Source organism: Melanerpes formicivorus, unplaced genomic scaffold (genome assembly GCF_026170545.1).
Source record: "Melanerpes formicivorus ecotype bairdi unplaced genomic scaffold, bMelFor1.0.p_v2 SCAF_18, whole genome shotgun sequence".
In the NCBI taxonomy this organism is placed as follows: Eukaryota; Metazoa; Chordata; class Aves; order Piciformes; family Picidae; genus Melanerpes; species Melanerpes formicivorus.
This window is the reverse complement of record NW_027142370.1, coordinates 15322449-15350371: the sequence shown is the minus strand read 5'-3', so window position 1 is coordinate 15350371 and position 27923 is coordinate 15322449. Positions and strand designations below refer to the sequence as shown.

General features: G+C 47.2%; 1 protein-coding gene across 1 annotated transcript in view; it reads right to left on the bottom strand.

Moving 5' to 3' along the window:
* The window catches only part of LOC137446732 (catenin alpha-2), a 727090-nt gene that overhangs the window by 89231 nt on the left and 609936 nt on the right, over positions 1-27923 (bottom strand). Inside the window, exons 10-12 of the mRNA XM_068149689.1 lie at positions 14654-14746; positions 13916-14072; positions 7471-7671 (exon numbers count right to left, since the gene is read on the bottom strand). Of these exons, the coding sequence (XP_068005790.1) occupies positions 7471-7671; positions 13916-14072; positions 14654-14746 (451 nt within the window). The remainder of the gene's footprint in view (positions 1-7470; positions 7672-13915; positions 14073-14653; positions 14747-27923) is intronic.

Below are 27923 nucleotides of genomic sequence, written 5' to 3'. Positions count from 1 at the left end.
AACCCTTACACCATGGGCAGGGACACCTCCTACTAGCCCAGATTGCTCAAGGCCTCATCCAGCCTGGCCTTGAACACATCCAGGGAAGGGGACATCCACAACCTCCCTGGACAACCTATTCCAGTGTCTCACCACCCTCACTGGAAAGAATTTCTTCCTTATCTCCAGTCTCAATTTCCCCTCTTCCAGCTCAAAGCCATTGCTACTCATCCTAATTCTCCAGGCTCCTGTCAGAAGTCCCTCCCTGGCTCTCCTGTAGCCCCCTTCAGGTACTGGAAGGCTGCTCTAAGTTCTTCCTGAAGCCTTCTCTTCTCTGGGCTGAACAGCCCCAACTCTCTCAGCCTGTCCCCACAGGGGAGGTTCTCCAGCCCTCTGATCATCTTTGCGACCCTCCTCCTCTGGACCTGCTCCAAGAGTTCCATGTCCTTACTTTGTTGGGGGCACCAGAACTGCAAGCAGTGCTTCAGGTGGGGTCTTGCCAGGGCTGCTCCCTTGCTCTGCTGGTCACACTACTTTTGATGCAGACATATAAACACATACATGTATAAACCAGACAGTTTTCAGAGCCCTTCCCAGGCAGCTCTGGTCCTATTTGCTCTGATTTTTCTCCCTCAACTCCCATCCCCACCCCCCCTTCATTATAACCCTGCAAAGTCTACTCTGATTTTTCCAATCTAAATTCAGCCCTCTGACCTTTAAAGAATGTCACAGCTCTTTCTCCTCCCTGCATCTCAGAAATCCTGAAAAATAGCATTCCATGTCCTGGCTCCTTACTTTCTTTCTATGAACAATTCTTTTTACCCACTCAGAACCTCATCCTTTCCTTCATTGTTACAGCTGCTCAAGCAATTGCTGAGCAGCCTTCCTTATTAATGGCTGTGGGATACTCTCAGGTGGCCTCAGACACTGCAAGGACAGGGTGCTGAGCAGGAGATCTCCATGTTCAAACAGAAACTGTGCTCTCTTTTTTCTCTTACACTCCTCCCTTGCTTCTTGAATTTTTCTTTGCCTTTAACCTTTTCTTTCTCCTCTCTTTTCCATCCTTCTCCCCTTCCCGTTTCTTTCACGGACCATCTGTAGCAGGGTAATTTCACAGTTCTCTACAAATGCTGAATACCAAGACAGCATTTAATAGCAGCCTTGAGGATGGCCCTGCCTGCCAATCCCTGGGCTGTGTCTGGCCCTGGTTTCCCTCAGCGGGCCTGATCCTGACTCCCACCTGTAAGCTGACATCCCTGCCTGGCCTGAAGGCATCCCTGTCCCAGTGTGGAGATGCCTGATGCCCAGGGCTGAGGCTATCCCCAGGGAGTCCTTGGGGGAGTCACTTCAGCAAACCAAGCTCAAGATATGTCTAGTCATGAGGTTTGTGGTCGTGTCCAGAGAAGGGCAATAAGGCTGGGGAGAGGCCTTGAGCACAGCCCTGTGAGGAGAGGCTGAGGGAGCTGGGGTTGCTTAGCCTGGAGAAGAAGAGGCTCAGGGGTGACCTCATTGCTCTCTACAACTCCCTGAAGGGAGTTTGTAGCCAGGAAGGGGTTGGTCTCTTCTCCCAGGCAACCAGCACCAGAACAAGGGGACACAGTCTCAAGCTGTGCCAGGGGAAGTCTAGGCTGGAGGTGAGGAGAAAGTTCTTCACTGAGAGAGTCATTGGTCATTGGAATGTGCTGCCCAGGGAGGTGGTGGAGTCCCCATCCCTGGAGGTGTTCAAGAGGGGATTGGATGTGGCACTTGGAGCCATGGTTTAGTCATGATGTCTGTGGTGACAGGTTGGACTTGATGATCTTTGAGGTCTCTTCCAACCATGGTGATACTGTGATATGGGCAAAACTTCACAATTCCCCCAAAAGCAACCAACAAAAATTAAACTTTGAAGCTCTGGTTTGCTCCTGCACACAATTAGCATCCACTAAAATCTATCAGGTTTGTGCTTGCTCCCAGCAAGCCCTGTAGGCTCTGCAGTTTTATAGTTTTCATCTTTGATTTATTAGAAAGTCAGCAAGTGAGAGTCAAGTTTTTATTTGGCTTTTAAAGGAAAATAAAAGTATCCAATTTTAAAAGGACAATAACCAATATGTCACTGCTGAATCCTGCTGTCAGAGAGAAGAATCGAGCCTCTACCAAGTACTTGGCTATAAAGGCAGGGGGTTAGTCAAGCACAGGCAAGAAAGCACTAAAACACTAAAAAAAACCCCACATAAAACAACCCATCCCATACATTCCAAAGGCTGTAAATTAAAACAAGAAACAAACAAAACTTGAAGATGGAAGAAGTTATGGAAGAAAGGTTTGCATAGTTTCAAGTTCACAGAACCTACTAATGGCACTTGCCTTAAAGATTTTCTCCCCCCCCCCCAGAAATAAAACCCACAAACCAACACACAAATCAACACCAAAAATACAACCACAAACACGTATTAGCAAGGTGTTTCTCTTTCCAAAAGAGGGTAGAAGGGCTGTTAGAGGGTAGAAGGGCTCTGCAGAGGGACCTTGACGGACTGGGCAGATGGGCAGAGTCCAACAGGATGGCATTCAACACATTCAAGTGCCAGGGGCTGCACTTTGGCCACAATAACCCCATTCTGTGCTACAGGCTGTGGTCAGAGTGGCTGGAGAGCTGCCAAACAGAGAGGGACCTGGGGGTGCTGATTGACACCCTCCTAAACATGAGCCAGCAGTGTGCCCAGGTGGCCAAGAAGGCCAATGGCATCCTGGCCTGCATCAGGAACAGTGTGGCCAGCAGGAGCAGGGAAGCCATTGTGCCCTGTGCTCAGCACTGGTTAGGCCACACCTTGATTCCTGTGTCCGGTTCTGGGCCCCTCAGTTTAAGAAGGACATTGAGACTCTTGAATGTGTCCAGAGAAGGGCAATGAGGCTGGGGAGAGGCCTTGAGCACAGCCCTGTGAGGAGAGGCTGAGGGAGCTGGGGTTGTTTAGCCTGGAGAAGAGGAGGCTCAGGGGAGGCCTCATTGCTCTCTACAACTACCTGAAGGGAGGTTGTAGCCAGGAAGGGGTTGGTCTCTTCTCCCAGGCACCCAGCACCAGAACAAGAGGACACAGTCTCAAGCTGCGCCAGGGGAGGTTTAGGCTGGAGGTGAGGAGAAAGTTCTTTCTAGAGAGAGTAATTTGTCATTGGAATGTGCTGCCAAGGGAGGTGGTGGAGTCACCATCCCTGGAGGTGTTCAAGAGGGGATTGGATGTGGCACTTGGTGCCATGGTCTAGTCATGGGGTCTGTGGTGACAGGTTGGACTCGATGATCTTTGAGGTCTCTTCCAACCTTAGTGATACTGTGTGATACTGTATCCATATTTCTGCACTCTCTGCTCGATCTGTTGATCTAGCCCAATTGTCATAAAGCAACATGAAATCCCTGGGGAAAAAAAAGAGGCTTAACGGAGATATTCCTTTCCTGAGCTGATAGTAAAATATGATTAGAAATGTAATGTGCTTATTTGCTTGCCTTTGTCATTTCACTAATTGTGGGGTTTTCAGCTTTCCAAAGCACTTCATCTTTAAGATAAGTAAAGGTTCAGTTAAAAATAGGGAGGAAAGAGAGGAAAACGACATCACTGAGCTTCGCACCGGTATTTGGATGTGTTTCTTTGTGGGTGCAGCCTGGCTCTAAATAAAGTCACCCTCAGCACTCCTGAGTGTTTGAAAAACCTGCCCAGCATCTCAAGGTGATGATAGAGTGGATGTATAAATATATGTCTGTATTCATAGGCATCCATATCTCTATATCCATAGCTACAGGGATGTCTACGCAGGGAGCAGTTCTGGAGGAGAAGGCTGAGTACAGGCAGGGCAAAGAACGGTGTTGAGAGCTCGAAATACCATTTTCACCACTTCATCCTAGGGTGACAAAATGAGTCAGTAAATTCTGTCTCTTTTTTTTTCTCCTTCTTCTGTTTTTTAAGATCAACTATCACAGAGAAATACTAATCAATGCCTTTGTAAACAGTCTGAAAAATCCTGATTGAAGTTAGAATAGAATAGAATAAGAATAGAATAAGGATAGGATGGAATGGAATGGAATGGAATGGAATGGAATGGAATGGAATGGAATGGAATGGAATGGAATGGAATGGAATGGAATAAGATAGGATAGGATAGGATAGGATAGGATAGGATAGGATAGGATAGGATAGGATAGGATAGGATAGGATAGGATAGGACAGAATAGAATAGAATAGAATAGAATAGAATAGAATAGAATAGAATAGAATAGAATAGAATAGAATAGAATAGAAATTACAAAACCAGGTTGGAAGAGACCTTCAAGATCATCAAGTCCAATCTATCATCCAACACCATCTGATCAACTAAACCATGCAACCAAACACTCCATCAAGTCTCTTCCAATGACGGTGACTTCACCACCTCCCCAGGCAGCCCATTCCAATGGGCAATCACTCTCTCTGTATAGAACTTCTTCCTAACCTCCAGCCTAAACCTCCCCTGGCGCAGCCTGAGACTGTGTCCTCTTGTTCTGGTACTAGTTGCCTGGGAGAAGAGACCAACATCCACCTGTCTGCAATGTCCCTTCAGGTAGTTGTAGAGAGCAAGAAGGTCACCCCTGAGTCTCCTCCTTTCCAGGCTAAGCAACCCCAGCTCCCTCAGCTTCTCCTCACAGGGCTTCTGTTCCAAACCCCTTATCAGCTTTGTTGCCCTTCTCTGGACACGCTCCAGCAAGTCAACCTCCTTCCTCAACTGAGGGGCCCAGAACTGGACACAGGACTCAAGGTGCGGCCTAACCAGTGCAGTGTACTGTTCCTGCTGGCTACACTGTTCCTGATGCAGGTCAGGATGCCATTGGCCCTCTTGGCTGCCTGGGCACACTTTTGTTCTGGTTTCTACAAGAAGACTGGGTAGGGACTTTTTAGGGTAACAGATAGTGATAGAACTGGGGGCAATGGATCCAAGCTAGTGGAGGGGAGATTTAGATTAGATGTCAGGAAGAAGTTCTTCACTGTAAGAGTGGTGAGACACTGGCACAGGTTTCCCAGGGAGGTTGTAGAAGCCTCATCCCTGGTGGTTTTTAAGGTCAGGCTGAATGTGGCTCTGGGCAACCTGCTGTAGTGTGAGGTGTCCTTACCCATGGCAGGGGGCTTGGAACTGGCTGATCCTTGAGGTCCCTTCCAACCCTGACAATTCTATGGTTCTGTTATGTTACTTATTTCTGATTTCTGCCCCCCCAAATATCTCTCTGCAGCTCACAGCAAAGAGTCTGTGAAAGTTAATTTCTACAGATAGGTGTGAAGCTACAAGTGCCAAGGCATAACTGCTTAATCATAATCTCAAGGGTCCACACTTTAGCTATAATTTCCAAACAACCACAATGAAAGGTCAGACAAAGAAGATATTCTGGATATTGGTCATTGGGATTCATCTGTGCAATTAGGGCTTGGTGTCCCTATCAAGTCTAAAGGATAATAAGCTGGGGACAACCATAATGCAACAAGTAATATGAAATCATTCCAACATATATTTTTGTTCATTTTGTTGGTTTCTTTGCTCAGAGCTAACCCAGAGCTACAAGAGGTTTTGCTTTAAGGTCTCACAGGGAGATGCCTGATCGTTTTGTCTGAATGCTTTATTTGCTCTGTCCTGAACTGCCTCATTCTCATTTGTTCCTCCTAAAATATTCTTAATGGTTTTAAAGCCCAGAAAAGGGAGTGCAGATAGATAGGGGAGGACCAGCTTGGGAGTCACCGTCCCTGGAGGTGTTCAAGAGGGGATTGGATGTGGCACTTGGTGCCATGGTCTAGTCATGAGGTCTGTGGTGACAGGTTGGACTCGATGGTCCTCGAGGTCTCTTCCAACCTTGGTTATACTGTGATACTATGTGCAGCTACATCGTAGCTGGTCCCTGCTGCAGCAAGTGGAGACCTAGTGCCTGAGCACCATGGAATGATTCATCTGAACAAATGTAGATCACTGCTTTAAGATGAGAGCACTTGATAGCACTGCCTGCACTGAACAATTCAGACATGCATAGCAACAGATAAAGCTGAGTATAAGGGAGTCTAAAATGAGCACCTGAGACATAATCACCTACACTTAGATGAATCCAACCCCTGCTTCCTGGAGGAAAAAAAATGGGTTAAAACCCCCTAAAATCAGTCATTTTTTTCCCCAGGCTACCCATCTAGTAGACTTCCATATATTTGAATAATCTATTTATTATATATAATCAATTTATTCTTAAATCAATTTATTCTTAAATCAATTTCTTTTAAAGTCCATTTCTTTTTAAGTCAATTTGGTCTTAAACCTATTTCCTTTACATTATTCATTCTACATTATTCATTCTACATTATTTATTCTACATTATTTATTCTACAGAATCTATTTATTTTTGTACAGAATCTAATTTTATTTCACACAACCTATTTCTTTCTATTTTTTTTTTTTCCACAACCTCTTTATTTTTTTTTTTTTACCAGAATCTATTTATTATGTTACATAATCCATTTATTATTTTAGAGAACCTATTTAACTTACAGAAGCTAGCAGGATTTTCTCCCCTGTCAATCAGCTGACACATTTTCAGTTGCTCAACCGTATCAAAAAGGGCTTTGTTTAGAAACACGACTTGAGGTTCCACTCAGTACATCCTCCTGCACAGACCACAGAGTAACATCTGCAGTGATCTGCTACAGACACAAAATACACAATCAGCTGCCTTGGAAAGAACCTGAAGAAAAGGCTGTGCATTATTTATAGAATCATGGAATTGTTAGGGCTGGAAGGGACCTCAAGGATCAGCCAGTTCCAACCCCCCTGCCATGGGCAAGGGACACCTCACACTACAGCAGGTTGCTCACAGCCACATCTAGCATGGCCTTCAAAACCTCCAGGAATGAGGCTTCCACCACCTCCCTGGGCAACCTGTGCCAGTGTCTCACAACCCTCATGGGGAACAACTTCTTCCTAACATCCAATCTCAATCTAGCCATTTCTAGTTTCGCTCCATTCCTCCCAGTCCTATCGCTCCCTGACACCCTCAAAAGTCCCTCCCCAGCTTTCTTGTAGCCCTCTTCAGATACTGGAAGGCCATGAGAAAGTCTCCTTGGAGCCTTCTCTCCTCCAGACTGAACATCCCCAACTCTTTCAGATTGTCCTCATAGGAGAGGAGCTCCAGCCCTCTGCTCATCCTCATGGCCCTTCTCTGAACACATTCCAGTACATTCATGTCCTTCTTGTAACAGGGACTCCAGAACTGGACATTTACTCAAATTATTGAAACTTTGATGAAATATCCTAGGCTTGATGGGCTACTGAATCCCTTGTATTGCATAGCTTTTGCCAGTGTGACTTCTGCTGCAGCAGAGAGAGGACAACAGAGAAATAATGGTCATTAATTTGTTCACCTCTTGTTTTCAAGCACAGGTTTCCCTCTGACTCAGAGGGCTCAGAGAAGCAACTGAAAGTTGTAAGCCATTTCATACCAAACAACATTTCAGGCATGCTTACCTGTTTCAGAGAGCAGCTTGGTAGCTTCCAGCACCTTCTCAGTATAAACTCCAGTTTCATAGTTTTCCATCTCTGCGTTAATGATGTGGATGACTCTGGCTGCACGGCCTCGGATGGCACCCGCGGTTCTGTCCAGCGTATCGACATCCCCCTCTTGGAGAGCAATCACACACTTATTCACATCTTCCAGAATATGGTTTTCTGGAACATGGGAGGGGGGGAAATAAATAAATAACTAGATAGATAGATAGATAGATAGATAGATAGATAGATAGATAAATAAAGGCTCATTTGGAATTTAGAGTAAACCAGGTTGGAAGAGACCTTCAAGATCATTGCGTCCAACCTATCATCCAACACCACCTAATCAACTAACCCATGGCACCAAGCACCCTATCAAGTCTCTTCCTAAACACCTCCAGGGACGGTGACTCCACCACCTCTCCAGGCAGCCCATTCCAAAGGGCAATCACTCTCTCTGTGTAGAATTTCTTCCTAACCTTCAGCCTAAACTTCCCCTAGTTCAGCTTGAGACTGTGTCCTCTTGTTCTGGTGCTAGTTGCCTGGGAGAAGAGACCAACCTCCGCCTGCCTACAACCGTTCTTCCTCACAGCAAAGCTCACTTCATTTGGGCACAAAGCAAATGTCACTAGGATGAAAAATTGACATCTGTCCTTGCCCAGGACTGCAAAATAAACACCATTCTGTGATGCCATGCCACAGAACAGGAGAAAAAAATCCCAGCTGTGATATTTATCTTTAAAAGGGAATGGGCTATGTCCTTTCACCTATACCACGAGTCCCACCCTGTAATTCTCTCGATAACAGTCACATGAGTTTCAAACTTCATGCTGGATTTCATTAGAATGCAAGTGAAACAGAAAAAGGTGGTGGTGGGGGGAAATGGTCAGATATGATGCAGGTGCTCTGATAAACAGCTGAGCAGTTTTCTGAAGGCACATTTGCACATTCCCATGAACATTTCATACGTTTGGTTGGTTTGTGCTGAAAGAAGCTGGGAAAGAAAATGAATCATTTTGAAATGACAACGGCAAACGGCCTTTGGAGATAGCAGGGAGCCTGTGCACGAGCAGTTCATCTCCTCTACTCCCCCGATGGCAGAGATGAAGCTGTGAATTTTTCATGACACGCAGTATAATGATATGTGACTGTGCATATTCTGAAGGAAGAGCTGACAACAGCCAGTCTGCTCAGATGATGAAATATCAAGTAGCTGTATTGAAATCTGGGGAGCTGCGTTGCCGGGTTTCGCTCTTGCCTCAGAATCACGTGCTGCCTGTCACGCTTTATGTAGTCGTCTTGCCTTCGCAGATAATGTGAAAGGATGAAGGAGATTTTGACTAGGTCAGACATCATTTCCCTGTAGCCAGTACAGTTCAGATTAATTTCAATAATAAAACCAGGACTGAATTTCATATTTGAGCAAACTCACGCTGAGAGAGTCCACAAACAACAACTTACTTCTCTGCTGCAGACACCACTACACTGAAAACAGAATCACAGAATCATTTTGGTTGGGAAAGACCTTTAAGATCATTCCATCCAACCATTCTCTAGCTCTACCAAGGCTGGTGCTAAACCACATCCCTCAGCACCACATCTCTGCCTCCTCTCAATACCTCTAGTGATGGGGATTCAACCACCTCCCTGGGCAGCCTGTGCCAGTCCTTGAGAATCCTTTCAGTCAAGAAGTTTCTTCTAATATCCAATCTAAACCTTCCCTGGTGCAACTCCAGACCATTTCCTCTCATCCTATCACCTGATATTAGGGAGAAGAGGCCAATACCCACCTCACTCCAACCTTTTCTCAGGGAATTGTGAAGGGTGAGAAGGTCTCCTCTCACTCTCCTCCACCCTAAACAGCCCCAGTTCCCTCAGCTGCTCTTCACCAGACCTGTTCTCCAGACCCTTCACCAGCTTCATTGCTCATCTCTAGACCTGTTCAAGCACTCCATTGTTCTTCCAGTAGTGAGGACCCCCAGACTGAATGCAGCACACAAGGTGTGGCCTCACCAGTGCTGAGTACAGGGAAACAATCACTGCCTGGTCCTGCTGGTCACACTCAAGGAGATGCTTTTGTTTGTGGTAGTAACAAGTAAACCTGAATCAATCAGTCCACCAGCTGCTTTGTGCTAATTATTGTTAGCAACAGAAGAATCGATTGAGAGGCTCATCTCCTCTATTAAGGCTCCCAGGATTAGTTCATTTAAGAGTTTTTGAAATATTTTCCATGATTTAAAATCTTAAACTGTAAAAAACACTGCAAACTGAATGTCCCCTGAGCGGGGAACGTGAGCAACTTGCAAGGCAAAATTCTTTGTTTCAAAAAACCTCGCTACCCACATGTAAAATAAATAAATAGCTAGCTTTGCTAAACCATTTCTTCACTATTTCCTCCACACCATCATCATTTTCTTTACCACATCATAGCCAAATTTTGCTCAACAAGAAGCTCTGTATGGATTCAAACAGCCAGTGGGTAAATAAAACACACCATCAAGTGTATCACAGTATCACCAAGGTTGGAAGAGACCTCAAAGATCATTGAGTCCAACCTGTAAGTGTGACACTCACCATGCAGAGGAGGCACATTTAACCAGACACTAGTTCAACATCCAAAAATAAAACCACCCTGGGTAAGCTGAGGCTTCCAAGTTTACAGCAAAAGGCTCTCTGGATCCATGAGATGTTCTGGCATTTTCAAGAGATATCTCTATGGACATCAGTGAAAAAAAAATCTAAACCCAACTGAAATACTTCTCAGCTACCATGGAATGGAATGGAATGGAATGGAATGGAATGGAATGGAATGGAATGGAATGGAATGGAATGGAATGGAATGGAATGGAATGGAATGGAACAAAACCAGGTTGGAAGGGACTCTAAAGATCATCGAATCCAACCTATCATCCAACATCATCTAATCAATAAACCCATGGCACCAAGCACCCTATCAAGTCTCCTCCTGAACACTTCCAGTGATGGTGACTCCACCACGTCCCTGGGCAGCACATTCCAATGAGCAATCACTCTCTCTGTGAAGAACTTCTTCCTAACCTCCAACCTAAACCTCCCCTGGTGCAGCCTGAGACTGTGTCCTCTTGTTCTGGTGCTCGTTGCCTGGGAGAAGAGACCAACCTCTGCCTGGCTACAACTTCCCTTCAGGTAGTTGTAGAGAGCAAGAAGGTCACCCCTAAGTCTCCTCCTCTCCAGGCTAAGCAACCCCAGCTCCCTCAGCCTCTCCTCACAGGGCTGTGTTCCAAACCCCTCACCAACTTTGTTGCCCTTCTCTGGACTCGTTCCAGCAAGTCAACCTCCTCCCTAAACTGAGGGGCCCAGAACTGGACACAGGACTCGAGGTGTGGCCTAACCAGTGCAGTGTACAGGGGGAGAATGACCTCCCTGCTCCTGCTGGCCACACTGTTCCTGATGCAGGCCAGGATGCCATTGGCCCTCTTGGCTGCCTGGGCACACTACAGGCTCATGTTCAGCCTGCCATCGACCAGCAAAATGTTTGGATCTATGGCAAAACTGTGACAGGAGAAAATATGATTTGAGATAAACATAATATAAGAACAGAGATTCATAGAATGGTTTGGGTTGGAAGGGACATTGAAGATCATCTAGTGCCAACCTCCCTGCTGTGGGGACACCTTCCACTAGCCCAGGTTGCTCAAGACCTCATCCAGCCTTGAACACCTCCAGGGAGGGGGCATCCAGAACCTCCCTGTGCAACCTATTCCCGTGTCTCACCACCCTTACTGTCAAGAATTTCTTTCTAATATCCAGCCTAAATCTCCCCTCTTAGTAGTATAAATCTACCCTCTCAATATCATCCATTCCAGTAACTGCTGGGTTTATGGATGCAAGTGCTTTGAGTGAGCACAGCTCTCAAACACCCAAATGGCCATGGCAGTAAGTTTGCTGTCTCTTTGGCTCACGGACTGGGTCTGCAGCTTACAGCTTGGCCTGCCCTGCCCTTTCCCTGTAGGATTAGATCTCTTGAAGTGTTTGCCAGCTTTAAATCTCAGACAAAACTCTATCTGCTACCAGACTCTGAAGTACCCTTCTATTAAGAGTTCAATTTCATTTTACTGTCACGACTTCCAGCAACCACTCCAGCAGTGGAGTTGAACAGTGGAGTGCAATTATATGAACCAGACCATCTCCCTGCTACTAGTAAAGGTGGGATACAACCAAACAGCACAGAGGGGAGGGCAAAACAGAAAATTAAACAATTTTGTAAAGGATATTTTTTCTCTTTTTCCTCCAAACATCTTAAACTTTCATTAGGAAACTTAGGGAAATGTCAGGGAAAAGAATGCAGCATGAACCATAAGACTAACTGTGATGTGAGAGCAAGCTCAGCACGCTTGGCACATTCCATGTCCTTAGTCCCAACAGTAAAATCCACTTCTTTCAAAGCATAACAGGAAAATGGATTTTCTGCAGCAGACAATTAACCCAAGACATGCAGCACTTAGCAATTACAGTGTTCATTGTGTATGACTAGATTATAGCAACACACTCTGCCATAAGTTTTAGCACTTTACAAGGAAGATGGAGCAAAGACTGTGACCCAAAGAGTCAGTATCATACCCATCTCCATCCCTTCTTTATGTAAGAGCTAAGATACTTTGTCTGTTAGAATCACAGAATCAACAAGGATGGAAAAGATCTCAGAAATCATCAAGTCCAACCTATCACCCAATGCCTCATGACTAGCTAAGCCATGTTTTCAAGTCCCAATCGCCTCTTGAACACCTCCAGGGATGGTGACTCCACCACCTCCCTGGGCAGCACATTCCAATGGCCAATCTCTCTTTCTGGGAAGAACTTTCTCCCCACCTCCAGCCTAAACTTCCCCTGGCCCAGCTTGAGACTGTGTCCTCTTGTTCTGGTGCTGCTTGCCTGAGAAAAGAGACCAACCCCCACCTGGCTACAACCTCCCTTCAAGTAGTTGTAGACAGCAATGAGATTTCCCCTGAGCCTCCTCTTTTCCAGGCTAAACAACCCCAGCTCCCTCAGCCTCTCCTCACAGGGAGACCCCTCCCCATCCTTGTTGCCCTTCTCTGGACACATTCAAAAGTCTCAATATCCTTCTTAAGTTGAGGGGCCCAGAACTGGACACAGGACTTAAGGCATGGCCTGACCAGTGCTGAGTACAGGGCACATTGACTGCCCAGCTCCTGCTGGCCACACTATTTCTGATGCAGGCCAGGATGCCACTGGCCTTCTTGGCCACCTGGGCACACTGGTGGCTCATGTTTAGCTAGCTGTCAACCAGTACCCCCAGGTCCCTTTCTGCCTGGCTGCTCTCCCTGAACTGTTCCTGGCTGTTCTCACAGAACTTGCTTTGCATTGTAGTTCTTCCCAGTAAAGCCAGAGAAGTGCAAAGAGTTGTTTTTCATACTACTTGACTACTTCTCTCTGTCTGAATTGCTACACTGATAACTGGGAACCAGAACTGCTTAGTGGCTCTCCAGAAATGTACACACTGGTCATGTCCTGACAACACACTCAGATGGGAGTCAGGCATCATTTGCCTATTTCCCTTCTTCTTATCTCTCCTCATGACCTGGTAACTTGGTGCAGATGATCAGAACTGTAAGGTAGCTGGGATTGTTTAGCCTGAAGAAGAGGAGGCTCAGGGGAGATCTCATTGCTGTCTACAACTTCCTGAAAGGTGGTTGTAGCCAGGAGGGAGTTGGTCTCTTCTCTCAAGCAACCAGCACCTGAACAAGAGGACACAGTCTCAAGCTGTGCCAGGGGAAGTCTAGGCTGGAGGTGAGGAGAAAGTTCTTCACTGAGTGAACCATTCGTCTTTGGAATGTGCTGCCCAGGGAGGTGGTGGAGTCCCCATCCCTGGAGGTGTTCAAGAGGGGACTGGATGTGGCACTTGGTGACATGGTTTAGTCATGGGGTCTGTGGTGACAGGTTGGACTCAATCATCTTTGAGGTCTCTTCCAACCTTGGTGATTCTGTGATTCTGTAGATCTGCTCCACAGTTTAGACATTGCTGATTCTATGGTCTGAGCAAAGCTGCAGAATAAAGTTCATCTTTTCTGCTCTTGCCTCCAACTGCCCAAGGGCTCCAACAATCATTGCAGACACCATCAGCCTGTCACAGGTCTGGAATGCATTTTTAAAAGGTGGCAAAAATCCTCCTTTGTGCCCAAGCTGAAACAAAACATCTCTAGAAATAGAAGCACAAATAGGAGGCTGTTTTCTGGGAGATGTAAAGCTAACCATTGCTACCAGGGCTTAATTGCCATGGCATGGTTGCCCCTGCTGAGTGCAGAAGATCAGCATTCCAGGATGGACAGGCTAAAGGGCCAACAATGCTTTAGCAATTATCCTTTTGATCTGCTCCAACCCATTAATTTAGGAGTACATTTTTAGCAGGGTCTTTTGATCCCAGTACCTGAAACAGAGAGGAAATCATCCACTGAAGTGATGTCATCAACAGCTTCAGTGAGAACTCTCACTTGTTTCTCCCACTGATCTTTGAAGACATCCATGTTGTCCTGGGCCACTTTGCTCTGGGGTCTGGCAGCCAGCGTGAGGGCAGCATTTATTACCTGTTATGGACAGTCACACAACCAGAGAATGAATGACCTAGCTTGGAAGGCACCTTCAAAGACACCTAGTTCAACCACCCTGCCAGTGAGAAAGAACCCCTTCAGCTAGACAATTTCTTACCAGGAGTGGCAACATTTTTTTTCACAAGGGAGAGAAAAAGTAGTGTACAGATTGCATTAAACCCCCAGCACTGCACCTCGTTTGAAATGCAGGTCCCGAGAGATGAATGTGTTTGTCGCAGCTGGTGGACAGCAGGCAACCATGTAATGACAAAGGCAAGGCTGCAATCTTCATAGTTTCATAGTTTCATAGTTTCATTCAGGGTTGGAAGGGACCACAAGGGTCATCTAGTTCCAACCCCCCTGCCATGGGCAGGGACACCCCACACTAGATCAGGCTGGACAGAGCCTCATCCAGCCTGCTCTTAAACACCCCCAGGGACGGGGCCTCAACCACCTCCCTGGACAACCCATTCCAGGGTCTCACCACTCTCATGGTGATCTTCATCTAGGCTGTTTTCCCATCAGCTAACCAAAGCTTTTTAATGCTCAAGCCCTTTCTCAGCAGGACTGTTACTCACCTGTGGGCACAGACTATCAATCTGTGTTGCTGCCATGCGGACTAGCTTCACACCTTCTTCGTTATTTGAGATTGAACAGGCCAGATTTGCAACCTGCAATGAAATCAACAGCATGAGCATCAGGTTTTCAGCAAGCAGGCCATTTCAGACCTCTCTCTCTCTCCTTCTTGAGCCTTGTCTAGAATGAAAGAATTGCATCCATGAGAAATGATACAGCATCTTCGGTGCTGGTGGACAGAAACCCATGGGGATTATTTCCTTACTAGCAAACTGAACTAAATCTTGCCTCACTGTCGAGAGTTTTGTATCCTCTATAGATTGAGAACAATCTCCTGAGAAGCCATACAGAGACTCCAGAACATCCACTTACCTGTCCATTTTCATTCCCCCACTTCATTTTTCCCTTGTACTAACCATGTCCACTATGTGGATTAGTAATCAGGCTCAGCCCTGTACTCTGAGCTTTGCAAAATGAAGAAGCTTTGCTGTCCTAACCTGTGGAATTGTGCATTTCCACCCATAACAAAACCCCCAATGCCTTCATTAATACTGAGATGTTATTCATTTCTGAAGTACCTTACATTGTTTCAGATCCTGGTGGCTTTATGCATAACTGTTTTAATTCTCAGCTGGACCTCTTTATTTCTATGGAATTTTGTGCTTTAGAGTAAGAGGTCCATTAGCAAGATCATGTGAAACAATAGAACTGCTTTGGTAGGAAAAGCCTTCTAAGATCATGGAGTCCAACCATCAACCAAATACTACCATGACCATTAAACCATGCCCTGAAGTGCCATGTCTACACTTTTTTGACCACCCCTGGGGACAGTGAAAGCCTCATTCTGTAACATATGCCTGAAGATCCCATTCAGAGATGTAGTTACCCAACTGTACTTGCTCTGGAACAGCTTTGGGGAGTCAGAAGACTGAAGGCTGTTGGGAAGATGATAGAGGATGAGCTCTAGGCATCAGATAATGCCTCCAGACGCTATAGACTTGCATCTCTATGCTTGGATGCCTGTGGCAGAGCACGTTCTCCCAGGCCACACAGTGTTTTTTGCCAGTAAGACATTCCCCAAAGCCTTGTGCCAAGTCCATGAATCAGCCATGGGTTTTCCAAGTGGCAGCTCACGTCACAGTGCACATAATTAACCTGAGCAAAGCCTTCAACACTGTCCCACACCACATCCTGGTCTCCAAACTGGTGACACATGGGTTTGATGGGTGGACCACTAGATGGATAAGGAACTGGCTTGATGGCTGCACCCAGAGAGTGGCTGTCCATGGCTCCATGTCCCAGTGGAGGCCAAGGACAAGCAGAGTCCCTCAGGGGTCAGTCCTGGGACCAGGTTTCCTCAACACCTTTGTGGGTGCCATGGACAGTGGCATTGAGTGCACCCTCAGCAAGTTTGCTGATGACACCAAGCTGTGTGGTGCAGCAGACAGGCTGCAGGGAAGGGATCCATCCAGAGGGACCTGGACAGGCTGGAGAGGTGGGCACAAGCCAGCCACAGGAGGTTCAACAAGACCAAGGGCAGGGTCCTGCATCTGGGTCGAGGCAATCCCAGGCACAAATCCAGGCTGGGCAGGGACTGGCTGGAAAGCAGCCCTGAGGAGAGAGACTTGAGGGTGCTGGGGGAGGAGAAGCTCAACAGGAGCTCTCAGTGTGCACTTGCAGCCCACAAAGCCAATCAGATCCTGGGCTGCAGCAGGAGAAGTGTGGCCAGCAGGGCAAGGGAGGTGATTCTCCCCCTCTGCTCAGTTCTGCTGAGACCCCACCTGGAGTACTGCCTCCAGGTCTGGAGCCCCTATTACAAGAGGGATCTGGAGGTGCTGGAAGATGTCCAGAGAAGGGCCACGAGGATGATCAGAGGGCTGGAGCACCTCTCCTATGAGGACAGACTGTTTAGGTCTGCTCAGTCTGCAGAAGAGAAGGCTCCGAGGTGACCTAATTGTGGCCTTCCAGTATCTGAAGGGGGCTACAAGAAGGCTGGGGAGGGACTGCTCAGGATCTCAGGGAGTGCTAGGACTAGGGGGAATGGAATGAAGCTGGAGGTGGGGAGATTGAGGCTGGAGGGGAGGAGGAAGTTCTTCCCCATGAGAGTGGTGAAGCCCTGGAATGGGTTGTCCAGGGAGGTGGTTGGGGCCCTGTCCCTGGAGGTGTTTAAGCCCAGGCTGGATGAGGCTCTGGCCAGGCTGATCTAGTGTGTGGTGTCCCTGCCCACGGCAGGGGGGTTGGCACTAGATGATCCTTGTGGTCCCTTCCAACCCTGACTGATACTATGTTAAGTCCATCAGTGACATCTGAACCACAGAGGTACATCCTGGGATGGGGAAATAGGAGGTAGCTGGGTTGTTTTTTTTCATCAGCTCAAAGCATGGCATTTAATTCTAATCTACATTAAAACAAACTTATGAAAATTTAAATATGCTTCCTTGATGCTATTCACTGTGCCTGAAGGCATAACTATCAGTTGGAAATGATTCATGAATTAGTTCAAATACCCCCATCTTTCCAATTTTCCTCCAGTTTCCCCTTGTGGTATTAATCTGTTCTCATCTCCAGTGCACATCACCACATTAGCCCCGGTCCATCTGTTCTGCATAGAACCTATTTCACTTCACAGCTCTGTAGAACGTGGGCTGCATATAGCACGGTGCTGAAGCCCAGGGAAGAAAAGAACCCGTGGCTTCAAAGAGTCTTGCAGGCATTTCCTAGTCAAGATCTTATCACAATGTTGTGAGTTTTGTTTTCATTTCACAGTGAGACAAATGAGTTAGTCTGTTTGTTAACAGCCTTGCAGCGCTCATGTCAAAAACGTTCTCCTAAGCTGACACCTTCCAATTAATTTACCATTTTCTGGAGTCACTTCTTTGCACACATCAAACAGACCACTTTAATCTCCATGAGCAACAAAAGCCAAGTAGGATAATAATTAGAAGGCATTAACATGAATGGAAATTACAGGCCTTAATAAGTAGCAAATGGTATTAAGCTCAGCAAAAGCCATCTCACGGTATTGTCAATAAGCGGGTTTTCAGATTGCCCTTTCATTTTGTGATTACCATGATGAAAACCTGTCCTAAGGCTTCAGACACACCATAGCTCTTCCTTTTTGTCCATAGACAGCAGTGAGATATGCAGTGGAAAGGGCCTGGGTGTCATGAAGTGGCAGTCAAACTATTAAGCTGGCATGTGGGTTTTCTTGGAGAAAGAAAAACAGAGTCACTGAAAAACAAAACTAATTTCTCCATCTCTCTGCTAATAGTTGCCAGTTGGTTGGTTGGTTGTTCTGTTTGTTTGGTTTTGGTTTTGTGTGTTTGGGTTGGTTTTTTTTCAGTAGAATCTGATGAGTTAATAGTCAGATACTGTAAAGTGTCCTGGCCTTCCAAGGAAGGAGACTCGAGGAGAAGAGAGAAGAAGAGAGGAGACTCGAGGAGAGGAGACTCGAGGAGAGGAGAGGAGACTCGAGGAGAGGAGAGGAGACTCGAGGAGAGGAGACTCGAGGAGAGGAGAGGAGACTCGAGGAGAGGAGACTCGAGGAGAGGAGACTCAAGGAGAGGAGAGGAGACTCGAGGAGAGGAGACTCAAGGAGAGGAGACTCGAGGAGAGGAGACTCGAGGAGAGGAGACTCAAGGAGAGGAGACTCAAGGAGAGGAGACTCAAGGAGAGGAGACTCGAGGAGAGGAGACGAGAGGAGACTCAAGGAGAGGAGACTCAAGGAGAGGAGACTCAAGGAGAGGAGACTCAAGGAGAGGAGACTCAAGGAGAGGAGAGGAGAGGAGAGGAGACTCGAGGAGAGGAGACTCGAGGAGAGGAGACTCAAGGAGAGGAGACTCGAGGAGAGGAGAGGAGAGGTGAGGAGAGGAGAGGAGAGGAGGGGTTCGGAGAGGAGAGGTTCGGAGAGGAGAGGTTCGGAGAGGAGAGGTTCGGAGACTCGAGGAGAGGAGATTCGAGGAGACTCGAGGAGAGGAGATTCGAGGAGACTCAAGGAGAGGAGACTCGAGGAGACTCGAGGAGAGGAGACTCGAGGAGACTCGAGGAGAGGAGACTCGAGGAGACTCGAGGAGAGGAGATTCGAGGAGACTCAAGGAGAGGAGACTCGAGGAGACTCGAGGAGAGGAGACTCGAGGAGACTCGAGGAGAGGAGACTCGAGGAGACTCGAGGAGAGGAGACTCGAGGAGAGGAGACTCGAGGAGACTCGAGGAGAGGAGACTCGAGGAGACTCGAGGAGAGGAGACTCGAGGAGACTCGAGGAGAGGAGACTCGAGGAGAGGAGACTCAAGGAGAGGAGACTCAAGGAGAGGAGACTCAAGGAGAGGAGACTCAAGGAGAGGAGACTCAAGGAGAGAAGAGGAGAGGAGGGGTTCGGAGAGGAGAGGTTCGGAGAGGAGAGGAGAGGTTCGGAGAGGAGAGGAGAGGAGAGGAGAGGAGAGGTTCAGAGAGGAGAGGTTCGGAGAGGAGAGGTTCGGAGAGGAGAGGTTCGGAGAGGAGAGGTTCGGAGAGGAGAGGTTCGGAGAGGTTCAGAGAGGAGAGGTTCGGAGAGGAGAGGTTCGGAGAGGAGAGGTTCGGAGACTCGAGGAGAGGAGATTCGAGGAGACTCGAGGAGAGGAGATTCGAGGAGACTCAAGGAGAGGAGACTCGAGGAGACTCGAGGAGAGGAGACTCGAGGAGACTCGAGGAGAGGAGACTCGAGGAGACTCGAGGAGAGGAGACTCGAGGAGAGGAGACTCGAGGAGAGGAGACTCGAGGAGACTCGAGGAGAGGAGACTCAAGGAGAGGAGACTCAAGGAGAGGAGACTCAAGGAGAGGAGACTCAAGGAGAGGAGAGGAAAGGTTCGGAGAGGAGAGGAGAGGTTCGGAGAGGAGAGGAGAGGAGAGGAGAGGTTCAGAGAGGAGAGGTTCGGAGAGGAGAGGTTCGGAGAGGAGAGGTTCGGAGAGGAGAGGTTCGGAGAGGTTCAGAGAGGAGAGGTTCGGAGAGGAGAGGTTCGGAGAGGAGAGGTTCGGAGAGGAGAGGTTCGGAGAGGGAGACCAGGTTGGAAGAGACCTTTAAGATCATCCTGTCCAACCTATCACCCAACATCATCTAATCAACTAAACCATGGCACCAGGCACCCCATCAAGTCTCCTCCTAAACACCTCCAGTGATGGTGACTCCACTACCTGGAGCTGGGGTTGCTTAGACTGGAAAAGAGGAGGGCTCAGGGGAGACCTTCCTTCTCTCTACAACTACCTGAAGGGAGGTTGTAGCCAGGTGGGGGTTGTTTTTTTCTCCCAGGCAACCAGCACCAGAACAAGAGGACACAGTCTCAAGGTGTGCCAGAGGATGTTTAGGCTGGATGTTAGGAAGAAATTCTTCACAGAAAGAGATTGGCCATTGGAATGTGCTGCCTGGGGAGGTCCCTGAAGGACTGTACTATAAAACACCCAGGCTTAAACCCACAACATCTCTGGCTACAGTAAACATGCATTAAAAAGCAAACCATAAAACCATTACATCATCTGTTGGAACAACAACAAATTACATGTGTGAGGTACAATCCTAATCTAAACACTTTTTGTGTTGTATTTCAAGCCTTGCAGAAATGCAGGCTGGTATCCTCAGCAGTCAGAAAGCAATTTGACTTTCAGAATTCAGCAGGGACTGTGCCAACCTGTACCATGGGAAGATCTGATTATGTCAAACAGGCATGGAGATAAGCAAATCCTACAAAGGTAGATGCAATCTGGATAAAATTGAATTTAGCACTACAAACCAGAAATAATCTGACTTCACCCAAAAACTTTTTGGACAGACATTACTTGCTAAAGCTTGCATCCCAGTGCCACTGTGTAAGCACGGGTCTGAGGAGCAGTACAAGTTTTCTGTGCAGTCCATCACCAGATTCAGTCCCTATTTGATTATATTTCTTGCCTTTGTTACCAAATACTCAATGAAGTTATCATCAGTTAAGATTCTTAGCACAGCAAGATCCATAGGCATGTCCTTAGCTGACAGAAACCATGAGGTGATCCAACATAGAATCATAGTATCACAGTATCGCTAAGGTTGGAAGAGACCTCGAGGATCATCAAGTCCAACCTGTCACCACAGACCTCATGACTAGACCATGGCACCAAGTGCCATATCCAATCCCCTCTTGAACACCTCGAGGGATGGTGATTTCTTTGGGTTGGAAAAGACCTCCAAGATAATCATCAAGTCCAATCATCAACCTAAAACCATTATGGCCCTTAAACCATGTCCCAAAGTGCCATGTCCACATACTTCTTGAACACTTCCAGGGCCAGTGACTCCACCACCTCCCTGGCTAACCTATTTCAATGCCTGACCACTCTTAGATATTTTTTTCTACTTAAAACCACAACCAAAAAAACCTTAGACCAAGTTCCACCCCACTTAGCTGGGACACCTGGGTTAGGCTTATAACTGACCTCTTTGGATAATGGATAAAAAGAGAAAGAGACTTCCAGAGACTGGTTCAGGTCTCTGGTTGACTACCTCATCTTCTGGATGCATCTAGATTACTATTTAAACTTAGATTACAGCTGGCCCTGATGGTTGCTGAAGAAAGTATTGCTGAACTAGAGGAAGCTTTAATGGTGCATTACAACTCATTTTGCATATGCAGATTTAATACACCATGTGTTGTCAAGCACCCAGGCTCTTCAAGGTTGGAATTTCATTTCATACATCACTCCTGAGTTGGCTGGAGCTGGGAAAGCAAAAGGCTGTACGTTACTCTAGCTGCCAATTTGCCAGCATTTTGATTTGACAGCCTCCACCTTTATGCTTCAAGTGCTCTGTCTCCACTAAAGCACTGAATAGGAGATTTCATGAGAGGCTGTGGAAGTAACCAGGTAATGAATTGCTTTGTTTGTTTATTTTGCTGCTCACTAAGTTCCTCGAGCACGCTGCATTCACCAACTGCCTAAACAGAACTTAAGTGTGCATTAAGATCCATGTGGACTGTCTGAAGAGTATTTATAGGAATGAATACATTTCAAACACCAAAGCCAATGCACTGTGACACAGCCTCAAAATGTGTGGGGGACATAATAGCAGTGAAGCTGCTGTGGAGATAAACATCATTGTCCAGAATTTCAGCTCTGCTAAGATGCTCTTAAGCCATCAGAACAATTGCTAAATGCCTTCGACCTGTCCTGCAGGGGCATGGAAAAGTAATGAGCAAGAAAATAAACACTGTGGCTGCAGTGATGTTGTGTTTTTCTGCAATCAGCAAAGCCACTGAACCAATCCCAGACTTGTGGAGGTGAAAAAGTGTGCATCAACTCCTTCATACTAATTTCCTATCAGCGGCACTGATAGCCCAAGATCACAGAATTACCAAGGTTGGAAGAGACCTCAAAGATCACTGAGTCCAACCTGTCACCACAGACCCATGACTAAACCATGGCACCAAATGCCACATCCAATCCCCTCTTGAACACCTCCAGGGATGGTGACTCCACCACCTCCCTGGGCAGCACATTCCAATGATGAATGACTCTCTCCATGAAGAACTTTCTCCTCACCTCGAGCCTATACTTCCCCTAGCACAGCTTGAGACTGTGTCCCCTAACTGCAGCCATGATGTAACAGTGCTCCTTGATAGGCATTTATCTTTAATTATGCAAGGAGCTCCATTAATCTCAAATGTTCAAGACATATGCAGGGTCTATCCCCCTCAACAACCCAAAGGTTTCTGCATGTATTTGGTTGCATTTCAGCCTCAAGGAGTTTTCTGCTGGATAACAGATGGGGAAGGACTTAGTTTCTAATGCAAATTTTTACTACCCTTGGTGAAAGGACATACCAAGGGCAGGATTTAGCTAAAGATATATTCATATGGCAGCTGCAAGTGTTAAGTACTCCATGGACAGGCAATGCCCACACTAGTTTTCTCCTGGCAGGTAGCAAACTGAAGTGTGGATTGGCATTTTTTTCATTGCTGTTGCCTCACATGCACACTAACTAGGACAGGAAAACTTGACTTCTGTCATAAAATGGGACTCCAAGGTACAAAATTAAGCAAGGATCTTTCATATCAATGTGCTTGGTTTCTACACTGATTTTAAGCAGGTGTAGACCCCTTCTGCAGGGCTTTAAAACCAGACTAACTCCAGTTTGGACTCGAGCTCTTGGTGTTAGTGAAGATAACTACCATGGAAATGTAAAGATTTAACATGGCCACTCAGAATTTAACGTAAGGGATAAGGTCCAAGAGGAAAACTCCATCACTTAGAGCAGACTAGTGCACACTCCATCACAGCAGCAATATCAAGGCTGCAGAATATTGCAGTTAATGCAGTCTATATTTAAAGTTTATTTTCTTTCAGTCATTCCCCCCACACTGTTTAACCATTCTAAGGTGTAGAAGGCAATCTCAGTTTGCTGCATTCTTTGTAAATACAATCACAGGCCAGGTAGAGAGGGACCTGGGGGTGCTGATCGATGGTAGGCTGAACATGAGCCTGCAGTGTGCCCAGGTGGCCAAGAAGGCCAATGGCATCCTGGCCTGTATCAGGAACAGTGTGGCCAGCAGGAGCAGGGAGGTCATTCTGCCCCTGTACACTGCACTGGTTAGGCCACGCCTCAAGTACTGTGTCCAGTTCTGGGCCCCTCAGGTTAGGAAGGAGGTTGACCTGCTGGAATGTGTCCAGAGAAGGGCAACAAAGTTGGTAAGGGGTTTGGAACACAGCCCTGTGAGGAGAGGCTGAGGGAGCTGGGGTTGCTTTGCCTGGAGAAGAGGAGGCTCAGGGGAGACCTTATTGCTGTCTACAACTCCCTGAAGGGAGGTTGTAGACAGGTGGATGTTGGTCTCTTCTCCCAGGTAACCAGCACCAGAACAAGAGGACACAGTCTCAGGCTGCACCAGGGGTGGTTTAGGCTGGATGTTAGGAAGAAATTCTACACAGAGAGAGTGATTGCCCATTGGAATGGGCTGCCCGGGGAGGTGGTGGAGTCACCATTATTGAAGGTGTTCAGGAGGAGACTTGATGGGGTGCTTGGTGCCATGGGTTAGTTGATTAGGTGGTGTTGGATGATAGGTTGGACACGATGATCTTGAAGGTCTCTTCCAACCTGATTTATTCTATTCTATTCTAAGAATCATAAAATGGCTTGAGTTGGAAAGAACCTCAGAGATGTTAATGGATGACTATCCATTTGCTGACTAAACAATAGTTTCTTCTGTTGAAACTAAACAGCAGCTTTTCTGTTGAGGTCTCTGCTTAAAGCATGATCCAATTCCAAGAAATGGGAGAATAATTGCCATTGCCTATATTTATTTCTCACTAATATCATAAAAAACTATGCTCCATTTGAGAGAAAACAAGAGTAGGAGACCAGACTCATAAAATAGTACCTCCACAAACAGAACAAACAAGGGGCTGTGTAAGGCCGAGATGTAAGTGACTGAAGTCAGACAGAAAAGTGACCTAATCCAAATCTTTCTTATGCTGCCCAAAAGCACTTCCCATCAGCCAGGTACCTATTTGGGGTTTCTCTTGTTTTGATCTCAGTTTCCACCCTAGATGGAAGCTTTTGTTGAGACTGTTCTACTTTTAAGGGGAGTCTCAGTTTTAGCATGCAGGCATTTTTAAGATGAAACACTGCTTATCTGGAGTGTTGCCTTCTCCCTGTGAATGTTCCAGGACTTGAGCAGCCAAGTCTAGTTGGGAGGCATCCCGGCTCATGGCAGGGAGGTTGGAGTAGATGATCTCTAAGGTCCCTTCCAATGTAAGCCATACTGTAATTCTAGTTCCAGCCCCCTGCCACAGGCAGGGACACCTTCCACTGGACCATTCTGCTCACAGCCCCATCCAACCTGGCCTTGAAAGCCTCCAGGGAAGGGGCATCCACAACCGCCCTGGGCAACCTGTGCCAGTGCCTCACCACCCTCACTGTAAAGAATTTCTTCCTAAATATGGATTGTTTGGGAGGGTTATATATTTTTATTATACCTGTCTTTCCTACTTGTATAATTTATTGCTCCCCAGCAATTAGCTGAAGGAAATATTAGGAAGCAGATGTTTGCAGAAAGTCATTGTGTTTTAGGGGGGACACAGAATAACTAAGGTGGAGCCCCTATCCCTGGGCATGTTTAAAAGCCATTTGGATGCCATTTGAGTTGGGGCTGTTCAGTCTGGAGAAGAGAAGGCTCCAAGGAGAACTAATTGTGGCCTTCCAGTATCTGCAGGGGGCTACAAGAAAGCTGGGGAGGGACTTTTGAGGGTGTCAGGGAGTGATAGGACTGGGGGGAATGGAGCAAAACTAGAAATGGGTGGATTGAGATTGGATGTTAGGAAGAAGTTCTTCCCCATGAGGGTGGTGAGAGACTGGCACAGGTTGCCCAGGGAGGTGGTGGAAGCCTCATCCCTGGAGGTGTTTGCAGCCAGGCTGGATGTGGCTGTGAGCAACCTGCTGCCCCAAATGGCAGGGGGCTTGGAACTGGATGATCCTTGAGGCCCCTTCCAATCCTAACAATTCCATGATTCTATGATGAGGAGCTTAGGGACATGGTGTAACAGTTGAATAGAAGGAGATGTCAGCTTATGGGTGGATTCAATCATCTTAAAGTCTTTTCCAATCAGGTGATTCTATGATTCTATGATCTTAAACCTAAGCCATAGTCAAACTGATCTGTCTAGACCACATGTCTGAGAAACTGAAACTTTCTATTTGGCTTGAACTGAAGATGGTTTAAGTAAGAACCTTCTATAACATTTACAGTGGATCAATGCCAAGAAAATAGTCAGTTCCCACGTTTCAGCTGACAAGTGGTAACTTGCTGAACTGTGGGATCTTAACTATTTGTAATTATTTATCCATCCACTTAGCAATTCACCCAGATGTTGTTACAATCTCCCAATTCTGCAACATTTTGACATATATTAATGTTGGCACTGCTGTAGGCAGCCCAGTGATATTCATGGAGCCACAAATAGGAGATTGTGTTTCTGAAGGAGAGCACAGAGTTGAAGCTAAGTTACCCAAGTTCTGCAGCTTATTTATCCTTTCTCTAGCCACTCAAGCAATACATTATGAGCAAAACTCGGGACGGGTTTGCACATACACAAACAAGTGCCAAAAATCAAAATGTCACTGAGAGTACATGTTGCAGCAGATTCCTCTTCCTCTTCATGCACTGCAGAGCCAATTTGTACCACCCTGAAAATATCTGACTCTGATCTCTTGCTCAGTACCTACTCCACATGGCATGGCAGGGGGGAACCTGGTGCTGGCTAGCACTGCCAATCGTGCCTCCCTGCCCAATCACATAGCCTTACCTGAGTATGTGGTAGTTTGAGCCTTAACTGGGACTTAAGGGCTCAGATGGGGGCAAGGCTGAGAATCCCTCCCCCACTTCCCCCTCTTCCCTCCCAACAGAGAGGGGAAAAAAAAGAAGGGAAGGAGCAAATCCACCAAGCAATAATTTGGAGTCAGCCTGGAAGTAGAGAGGTAAAGAGTTGTCTTTGAACTATATATATGAATAACAATAACAGGAAAGGTTCACAAGGGCAAGGAATGAGGATGGATGGGAGGAAAAGGAAACCCCAAGAATACAAAACCAGTCTCTCTCTGAAGAGGCACAGAGGCAGCAGGGAAAAGGATCAGGCCCAACCACGTGGCAGAGGAGCAGGAGGGCAGCTGCAGCAGCTCTCATCCAGGAGAGGCAGGAGCCAAAAGGAGAGCTAAGGACTGCAATGCCCTCCCTTTTATAGCCTAGCTGGGCAGGGAGGGGGGAGTGGAACAGACTCAGTTTCCCAGGGGGAAAATGCCCTGCAGGGAGGGCAAAGCACTCCCAAGCCCTTCCCCACCTTGTTTTCAGGATGGGCATTAACCCATCACAAAGTAAGAGATGTATTTTCAAGTTGTTTAGAAGAACATACATCTATTTGCATTTTAAAACTCTAACTGCATGCACAGCAGTGGAAAAAAAAGGCTTTGCTATGGTAAATTACTACTGCCATGATTTACTGCATTTGACATCTGCTCTGAAAATGTTTCAGTACCAAACACTGACCACACTAAATATAACCTGCTCAGACCTAGAATCATAGGCTTGGAAAAGACCTCTAAGATGATCGAGTCCAACCATGGCCACAGGTTTCTGGAACACCTCCAGGGATGGTGACTCCACCAGCTCCCTGGGCAGCCTGTTCCAAAGCCTGACCACTCTTGCAGCAAAGGTATTTTTCCTAAAATCCAATCTAGAACTCCTCTACTCCTCTAAGAAGGGCAACAAAGCTGGTGAAGGGTCCAGAGAACAGGTCTGTGAGGAGCACCTCTTTGGTGTAGAGAGGAAGAGGCTAAGGGGAGACATCATTGCTCTCTACAGCTACCTGAAAGGAGGTTGCAGTGAGGTGAGGATTGGACTCTTCTCTCTAGCATCAGGGGATAGAATGAGAGGAAATGACCTGAAATTGTGCCTGGGAAGGCACCTATTCCCCCACTTTAAGAGGGGAGAGGGAAAGGGGAGAGGGGGAAAAAGGAAGAGGGGGGAAAAGGGAGAGGGGGAAAAGGGAGAGGGGGAAAAGGGAGAGGGGGAAAAGGGAGAGGGGGAAAAGGGAGAGGGGGAAAAGGGAGAGGGGGAAAAGGGAGAGGGGGAAAAGGGAGAGGGGGAAAAGGGAGAGGGGGAAAAAAGGGAGAGGGGGAAAAAAGGGAGAGGGGGAAAAAAGGGAGAGGGGGAAAAAAGGGAGAGGGGGAAAAAGGGAGAGGGGGAAAAAGGGAGAGGGGGAAAAAGGGAGAGGGGGAAAAAAGGGAGAGGGGGAAAAAAGGGAGAGGGGGAAAAAAGGGAGAGGGGAAAAGGGAGAGGGGGAAAAGGGGGGAAAAGGGAGAGGGGGAAAAGGGAGAGGGGGAAAAGGGAGAGGGGGAAAAGGGAGAGGGGGAAAAGGGAGAGGGGGAAAAGGGAGAGGGGGAAAAGGGAGAGGGGGAAAAGGGAGAGGGGGAAAAGGGAGAGGGGGAAAAGGGAGAGGGGGAAAAGGGAGAGGGGGAAAAGGGAGAGGGGGAAAAGGGAGAGGGGGAAAAGGGAGAGGGGGAAAAGGGAGAGGGGGAAAAGGGAGAGGGGGAAAAGGGAGAGGGGGAAAAGGGAGAGGGGGAAAAGGGAGAGGGGGAAAAGGGAGAGGGGGAAAAGGGAGAGGGGGAAAAGGGAGAGGGGGAAAAGGGAGAGGGGGAAAAGGGAGAGGGGGAAAAGGGAGAGGGGGAAAAGGGAGAGGGGGAAAAGGGAGAGGGGGAAAAGGGAGAGGGGGAAAAGGGAGAGGGG